The sequence below is a fragment of the Tetrao urogallus genome, assembly GCF_951394365.1.
Source record: "Tetrao urogallus genome assembly, chromosome: 1".
NCBI classification, from domain to species: Eukaryota; Metazoa; Chordata; class Aves; order Galliformes; family Phasianidae; genus Tetrao; species Tetrao urogallus.
In genome coordinates this window covers 735,250-743,932 of record NC_136813.1, presented here as the reverse complement: position 1 = coordinate 743,932, position 8,683 = coordinate 735,250, and the positions used below count along the sequence as shown (strand labels likewise).

The 8,683-nt window shown below is 57.3% G+C and overlaps 1 protein-coding gene across 1 annotated transcript; it reads right to left on the bottom strand.

Annotated features, from left to right (window-relative positions):
* Positions 1 to 3,698: 3,698 nt before the first annotated feature.
* On the bottom strand, positions 3,699 to 4,652 carry LOC306954269 (NAD(P)(+)--arginine ADP-ribosyltransferase 2-like; the record flags this gene model as incomplete). Its single annotated transcript, XM_079545329.1, has 1 exon — positions 3,699 to 4,652. The coding sequence occupies exon 1, from the start codon at positions 4,635 to 4,637 to the stop codon at positions 3,699 to 3,701; it is 939 nt and encodes a 312-aa protein (XP_079401455.1). The 5' UTR covers positions 4,638 to 4,652.
* Positions 4,653 to 8,683: the final 4,031 nt, after the last annotated feature.

The window sequence follows — 8,683 nt, the reverse complement described above, 5'->3', positions numbered from 1 at the left end:
AACGAGCAGCTGCTGCTGCACGGGGCTGTGCTAATGAACGTGGTGTAATTGTTCCTGTCTCAGTGGGGAAGTGCTGTGGGTCAGGGGGAGGATGGGGATAGTGTGAGGTGGCGCTGCTGGGCTCTATCCTTCCTGTTGTCCAGGCATCTCTTGTGCCATAAGTGGGCTGGGTTCCTGCTGGCCCAGATAAAGCTGTTCTTACAATCCTTGAGAAACAGGGACTTCAGCTGAGCATCCTTCCTTCCTTCTGCTGTTGTTTAGAAGCTGGAAAAGCCCTCCAGGATCCCCACCCCCAGCCCACTGCCCACGTTCCTCAGTGCCACATCCCCACGGCTCTGGGATACTCCGAGGGATGGTGACCCCCCCTCCCTTGGCAGCTGTGCCAGAGCATCCCCACTCTTTGCAGAAAGCATGTTCCCTAACGCCCGACCTGACCCTCCCCTGGTACGATGTGAGGCCACCACCTCTCATCCTTTGATCCTTACAGGATCAAAGAGGGGGATTTTCCCTCTCACCTCTTCTTCCTTGGCATTTAAATAGCTTGTGCCCTATTTCATCCCCTCCATCTCAAATCAGAGCTTTCCCTCTAACGAACACAGCTGGAGCAAAAGGGTGGATGGACATTATGGAAAAAGCATGAGAAGAGGATGTGGCCGCCTGCAGCACTTCCTGCATTGCCCCACATGACCTGGCTTTACTTTCTGCAGATTTCTCCTTGGCTGCAAAGCAAGACACTGCCATTTCTTCCAGCACCAGCATATGAAGAGGAGAAACATCAGGTTCCCCCAGCCTGCTTTGAAACTCCCGGCAGTAACACCTGGCTGAGCAGAGGGCATTGGAAGTGCGCAGCCGTTTGGATTTAATCCTCTTTTCCTTATGGCTGAAAGCAGAGCAAAGCAATAGAGGTTTTGCTGCCCTCACCAGGCGTCTGTCGGGAACGCTGAGGTATGGATGTGTGTCTGGAGAAGCGCGGGGTGGTAATGCGGAGCAGCTCCAGGCAGACAGCAGAGCATCACCTCCGGATGCTGTCGTTTTGCCATAGCAGCACTGCCTCTGGAATAACACGATTCTGTGCAGTGCAAATCCTTTGAAGCTGTAAAATGGTCGGCGAATGAAAGAACCATAGAATGGCCTGGGTTGCAAAGGAGCACAGCGCTCATCCAGCTCCAAGCCCTGCTGTGTGCAGGTCGCCAACCAGCAGCCCAGGCTGCCCAGAGCCACATCCAGCCTGGCCTTGAATGCCTGCAGGGATGGATGGGGCATCCACAGCCTCCTTGGGCAACCTGTGCCACTGCCTCACCACCCTCTGCCTCCAAAACTTCCTCCTCACATCCAACCCAAACCTCCCCTGCCTCACTTTCAAGCCATTCCCCTTGTCCTGTCACCACCCACCCTCACACACAGCCGTTCCCCCTCCTGTTTATCCGCTCCCTTCAAGCACTGAAGGCCACCTTGAGGTCTCCCTGCAGCCTTCTCTTCTCCAAGCTATCAGCATGGCTGGGGTTGATGTATCCACATGCAGAACAATCGCACAGCTGCTTTCAGAGGATCATAGAGAATATTGTGGGTTCAGAATCACAGGGATCACCAGGCCCAACCCCTGGCCCCACACAGCACCCCAAACCCAACCCTATGGGAATACAAGAAAGTCTGTTCAGAGCAGACGCTGCGGAGCAAGATAAGACATCAAGACTGAGAAACCAAGGACATCTCCAGGAGAGAAAAGCAAAAGGAATGGCTCCTGGCCCTGACTGGATGAGTGCCTGCATGCACGGTTATGGAGTGTTTGTGGAACGCTTTGCTGACACGTAAAGGCAGAGGGCAAAGCTGTGAAGCTCGATGGGAAAGCTAAAAAAGGAAACTTGTGAATGTCTGTAAGTGATGTGAGAACCTGTAATAAAGGATTTGGAGCGTTCACATCTGAATCTGTGCCTCGTTGCCACAGCACACGAGGTCAGAACAGTGCCCCGGTGCTCCCTGAGCTCTGTGCCCACCGTCCTGGGAGCTGAGCCATGCCCACCGCCCAATGGGGCACAGCCTTTCCCTCACCCCACATCCTCCCTCACAGCTCCATGCCATTCCCTTGAGGCCTGTCCTGGTCACACAGAAGCAGAGCTCGGTGCTGCACCTCTGCCCTCTTTGAGAGCTGTAGGGCCACGAAGGGCTGCAGGGCTGCAAGGTCCCCCCTCAGTCTCCTCTGCTCTGGGCCGAACAACCCAAGGGACCTCAGCTGCTCCTCATAAATCTTCCCCTCTTGATTCTTTATTATCTTTACAGACTTCCTCTAGATACTCCCCAATGCTTTGATGTCCTTTGCATCCTGTGGTGTCCAAACCCGTACCCAGTGCTCGAGGAGAGGCCCCAGGAGTGCATGGCAGTGTGGTTCTCCCAGCCTTCCCTTCTCCAGGCTGAACACCCATGGCTCCCCCAGCTTTTCTCCATAGGAGTTGGGCTCCAAGCTTGGGGAAATTGGAGGGCATAGGGAGAGTTGAGAGCAGGGGAGCACAGGGCGACTGGGATCACTGGGGAATGGGGAACTTGAGGAGCCTGGTGTTCTTTGGGAGTTTGGAGAGCTGGAAGAGCCAGGGGAGCCTGGGGGCTCATCCTGGTAGCTGTAAAAGGGCCCTGAGCCCAACACCATACTCCCTTCATGGGGAAAAGGTGGAGGAATTTACAAGTGCCATGGAATGCCAGGAGAGCCATGCTGGTGCTGTGCTGTGCGCTGGGATCCATCTGGCCTTGAAGATCCCCTGAGTGCTGGGCACCTCCCCGTGAGGCTCCCATCGTGTGCACCAGATCCAAGCATGATGAAATGGAGCTGAGATGCTCGAGCTTTTCAGCACTGCTTGCTCTGCTGAACGCCGCGATCCCAAAGGCTGAGAGCATCTTCACTTGGGGGTCCTGCTGCGCTCAGCTCTGCAGTGCCACTCCTGTAGAGACGCAGGGGCAGCAGCCCAGGCACAGAGCTGCAGGGGCACGGCCAGGCTCCCCTCACCCCCAGCCTGGATGGTCTCCACTGGGAGTTCTGTACAGAGCCTGTGGGACCCGGATAGCAGAGCAGCACCCCAAAACTAAACTGCCCCAGCTCTGGTGCTGCCTTTGTGCTGATGCTGCAGAAGAGATGGTGGGGATGTTCTTCAGTCACCTTCTGGCTCAGAGCTGCTCCTGCCAATCCCCAGCTCAGCACCTCGCAGCGGGATCGGGGCAGCACTGCGGGTTGAGCTGCCCCACAGCCCGGGGCCCATGCGGCCGCCTCAATCCCGGGCAGACCCGGGTCCCCACACGCTCCCAGATCCCACTGGGACCGGTATGAAGCACTGCCACACACACGGCACCGACGTGCTGATGCTCGAGGTTTAATGTGAGAAAGAAGAAGAGGGCACCAGCTGTGGGATGAGGCGCAGCCTGGCTCCGGCACACGCACGGAGCAGCACAGTTCTGCACGCCGCCGGCCCTTGGGCGCACATCTCTCCCCATCCCCACACTTGGGTTCTGCTGCTGCCCTGCCCCTGCACAGTCCTGCAGCTTCACAGAGCTCTAAGCTGCTCCAGCTCAAGCTCTCACGCCTCCTCATCTCCCCATGTCCCCACCTCCCCATCCCCCCATTTCCCCACCTCCCCGTATCCTCACCTTCTCATTTCCCCATGTCCCCACCTTCCCACAGAGATGCTCCCTTCACCTCCACACTCCCCGTCCCCTTACAGAGCTGCTGGGATGGGGTCACCCTCTCTGTGCCCCGATCCCCACCAGCTGCAGTTGGAGCAGCCCAGGGAGTGCAGAGCTGGCCCAGAGCTGAACCCCAACCCCACCTCCTGGTGGCCCCAACCCCACTGCCCACACGGACGCTTTAGAAGCTCACAGTTGTGTTTACTCTTCTTCCCCTTAGAGCGGAGATGGATTTGGTTTCTGCCATTGACGACGGAGAAGCTGGTGACCTCAAAGACTTCAAAGGGTGGGATGAGGACTTCATCCTCCAAGGGGTAGAAGGAGAATTGCTTGATTGGGGCACCATAGCAGGTCTTAATCACAAACAAAGTGTCCCGGCCAAACTTAACTGCGACCTCCTTCCTTAGGGAGGTGGAGGTGAACTGGCTGAAGCGCACAGCCGTCCCTCTTTGAGCTGTGAAGCGGACACCCCCAACACCGCAATAGACTTTGTAGCAGAAGGGCTGGGATGCCTGCAGGGCACGCAGCGCCTGGGTCAGGAGGAAGTGCAGCGTCTTGAAGTGGAAGTAAAGGCAATAGTACTGATGGGAACGTCCGCCCTGACGTGTGGCTACATTCAGCTGCTGGTATAGCTTGCTTGCAGCAGTGTATGCCAGCACGGCGATAGCCTGCTCCCGTCTTAGCTGTGGGGGGTGAGAGAGGTGGCCCCAGCGCTTCTGCCATTCCGCAGCTGCCTTCCTCCAGCCGTCAGCGTAGACGTCGTTCTTGGTGAACTCAGTATAGTTCACCTTCTGTATCTTACCCCACATCATTTGCCCGCAGCCTTTGTATTGGTCATCAAAGGAGTCGGGGGCCATGTCCATCGGCACCGTGGTGGGGCCGAGGTCTCCGTCGTGCAGGGCGCTGCTGGCGGCCGACGTGCTGAGCAAGGTGCCGGCCAGCAGCACCCAGCACAGGGCGAGGAGCTCCATGAGTGGGAGCTGGCTGCAGGGAGAAGCGGAGCAGATGCATCGCGGGGACCTCAGGACCCTCCGGACCCCCCTGACAGCACAGAGAAGCACCCCAGCCTGCGTCCCATCCAGGCCTGCTGGGCTCTGCCCCCCCCCCCCGCTGCCCCCGGCCTCCGGCCCACGGCTGCCATTCCCTGCTGCAGACAAGAAGGTTCCCCAGCGCAGCCCAGCAGCCGGGAGCAGCCCTGGAGCTGCAGCACGCTGTTACCTTTGCTCTGCTTCAGGCAGGACCCACGGCGTGATGCAGCTGCAGGACACCCGGAGCTGGGCTCCGACTTTGTAGAGCAGCCCCAGCCCGCGTGCCCTGCGTAACTCACCCGCAAGCACCCCAAACTGCCCGGTTGTGGCCAAGTGGTTGCGAGGACTTCCCCCAGGAAATGTCCGTGTTGAGCCATCCCCCTGGCCTTGGTGCACGTGTGGTTCGTGGTCCCACGGGCGCTGAGATGAGCGGCTCTGGCTCCGCAGCCCTCGGTGCAGAGGGGCTCCCGGCAGCTGGCGCTGGACCCGCTGAGCTGGGCTGGGTGGGATGGAGCTGATGGACTTCCTAGGAGCCGGTCGGGTGCCGCGTGTTGTGTTTGGGGCGAGCGGGGCTTCCGACAACGTAAGGGCTGCTCTGCCTGCGGGGAGTCTGGGCTGCAGCAGGAGCTGCAGGGCACAGAGCCGGGCCGGCTGCTCCAAAGGCCCAAGGCAGATCCTGCAGCACAGGGCGCCGTGCTGTGAGCTGGGCACTTGGCCCTGGGGCTGCTGCTGCTCGGGACCGGCATCAGTCAGGAACTACCGAGCCATTGCCTTGGGCATCCTTTGCTTTGCTCTCTTCCTCTCTTCCTCTCTATCTCTCTCATCAAACCGTCCCGCTCTCAACCGACAAGCTCTTGCAGCTTTATCTGTGCCGCTGCTCTGCCCTATCTCCTGCTGGGGCAATGAGCAAACGGCCGAGTGGTGCAGAGCTGCTGCAGGGTTAAAGCACAGCAGTGCTTCTGCTGCTCTGCTTCCAGAGGGTTCCAGAGGGCTGAGATAACAGCAGATCTGTGAGAGCAAAGGAATTTCTTTCCCCTGTGTATCGCCGTTATTGCCACGTAGTGTCATTAATTCCTTTAATCACCAGCTGCACGAAGCTCAGCAGGAGCCGTGCCGCATTGTGCACCTGGGACGGGGCTGTGAGTTCAGCCCTGGAGAGGGACGTGAAAGGTGACAAGAAGGGGCTCTACAGGTACATAGGCAGGAGACAGGGCAAGGAGAGGGTTCCCCTCTGATGAAAGGTAACTGATGAGGGGATCTGGCTTCATAGAAGAAGCTGAGGCGCTCAGGGAGCGCTTTGCCTCAGTCTTCACGGGTGGTCAGGCTTCCCATGTCTGCCAGGGCCACGAGCCTCCAGGTGAGCGTGTGGGGAGTGGGTTCTGTCCCACTGTAACAGTGCAACAGGCCCGAGTCCTCCCGAAACGGAGTGTGGATAAGGCTATGGGGCCGGATGATATCCATCCCAGGGTGAGCAGAGAGATGGCTGATGTGGCTGCCAAGCCACTCTGCATCATATTAGAAATGTCATCTCTGTGCAGTGAAGTCCACAGGGAGTGAAAAAGGGAAACGTTGCTCCTGTTGTTGAGAGAGGGAGAAAGGAAGACCTGGGGAGCTACAGGTCAGTGAGGTCAGGGGGCGGTCCCTGAAGACTGGAGGAGAGCCAATGTCACTCCGGTCTTCAAAAAGGGCAAGAAGGAAGACCTGGGAAATTATAGGCCTGTCAGCCTCACCTCTGTCCCTGGAAAGGTGATGGAACAGCTGTGCTGGATGCCATCTCCAGACAACTGGGAGAAAAGGTAGCTTTCAGGAGCAGTCAGCATGGGTTCACCAGGAGGAGGTCGTGCTCGACTGCTGGGCACATGAGCATCTACGTGGCACATCTTTACAACCACATCCTTTATTCAGGCACCAGTATCTTTCCACAGTTCAGCAGCCCAAATAAGTTTACCCTTCTGTTGCCAGTTGTTCTGTTCCCACTGCTGTAACCACCCCCAAAAGGCATTTGCCACCATCCATGAGTCAGTGCAAAGATAAAGCATTGGCCACCTCTCCCGTTCAGCAACGTCTAAGGCCAGCTGGACAGCCTCTACCTCTGCCCATTCCTTGATCCTCCTTTCCCTTCAGCGGCCTCTGCAACTCGCCGTGTGGGGCTGCACACAGCAGCTTTCCATCTGCCATGCTCCCCCACCATACGACACGATCCACCTGTGCACAGGGCGCGTTTCATTTTCTGGCAGTGCATTGTACGGTGGGGCCTCTTTCGCACGTGACACCTCTTCTGCCAATGATGTTCCAAACTTTTTATCTTCAGGCCAGTCCATGACCACGGAATCACAGAAACATCCAGGTTGGAAGAGGCCTACAAGATCATCCAGTGCAACCGTCCACCCATCACCTATAGTTCTCACTAAACCGTGTCCAAAATCCAGTCCACGATGACCTCTAGGATTCCTGGACGGCTGAGGTTCCCCATCCAGCGCTCGCTGTGTAATCAGTGCAATCCTCTTACTCCAAGGGGCATCAGTAGCATGATGGGTGGAGGGAACCTTTCCTTTAAACATCCAGTTCAGCGCTGGCAGTCGGGGTGCCAGAAGGAGCTGCGTTTCAGTGCCAATTACTTCAGAAGCAGCCCAACCCCCTCGTATGCTGCTGAGACCTCCTTCTCAGTTGCAGTGAAGCCCTCTTCCGACCCCCTGTAGGCTCCGCTCCGGAATCCCAGGGGTCGGCCTCGGGTCTCTCCTGAGGCTCTTTGCCACAAACTCCAGGTGGGCCCTTTCTCTCCAGCAGCAGTGCAGAGGATGTTCTTCACACCCTGGCCCATCCGTACTGGCCCCAGGGCCACGGCACGGGCTGCCTCTTGTTTAATCTCTTCAAAAGCCTGCTGCTGCTCGGGACCCACGCGAAGTTGTTCTTCCTTCACATCACCTGATAGAGGGGGTGATGTGCAAACTACGAGGCTGTCGTTTGGGATGTGCATCCTCCAAAAGCCCACTGCACCCAGAAAAGACTGTGTCTCTTCTTTGCTGGTGGCTGAAGACCTAGCGGGCATGTTGTCTATCCCATCTGTGGGATGTGGCGATGCCCATCTTGCCATCTTACACCTGGGAACCGAATCTCCTGGACAGGTCCCTTCACTTTGTTTCACTTAATAGCAAAACCAGCGTGCAGAAGAACTTGAATTATTGGCTCCCCTTCCTTCAAACTTCCTCTGCTATCGCCCCACACAGCGATATCATGGATGTGCTGCAGGTGCTCAGGAGCACCGCCCTGTTCCAACGTGGTTCGGAGCAGCCCATGGCAAATGGTTGGGCTGCGTTTCCACCCCTGGGGCAAACGGTTCCCTGTGTACTGGACGCCCCTCCAAGTGCAAGCCAACTGTGGCCTGCATACGACAGAACGGAGAAGAAGGCATTGGCTATGCAGGGGTGGATACCACATGGCTGCTTTTGACTGCACTTCATACTGCTGTGCTGACATACCTGGCACAGCACCAGTGCTGCGGGTGTGACTTCATTCAGGGCACGGTATCCGCCGTCAGCCCCATTCTCCACTGCTTTTATGTGATGTCATGATGTGGCATAACGACAACAAAAAACACAAAACCACAACACATCGCCCAAAGGGGCACAGCCTCTATTTTTCAGTCCTTTTTTCGCCCACGGAATGGTAGGAGCTGGAAGGGACCTCTGGAGCTCATCAAGTCCAACCCCCCTGCAGAACGGGCTCCCTTCAGCAGGCTGCACACTGGGCGTCCAGGCAGGTCTGGAATATCTCCAGAGAAGGAGAAGCCACAGCCTCCCTGGGCAGCCTGCTCCAGACATCCGCCATCCTCACTGTGGAGAAACTTCCTATGCTCCAATTTATGGCCGTTTCCCCTTCTCCTGTTCCCACAGACCGCTGACAAAGGCCTTGTCCTTTGGGCTCCCACGCTTCAGATATACACAAACATTGATCAGATCCCCTCTGAGTCTCCTTTTCTCAGGGCTGAA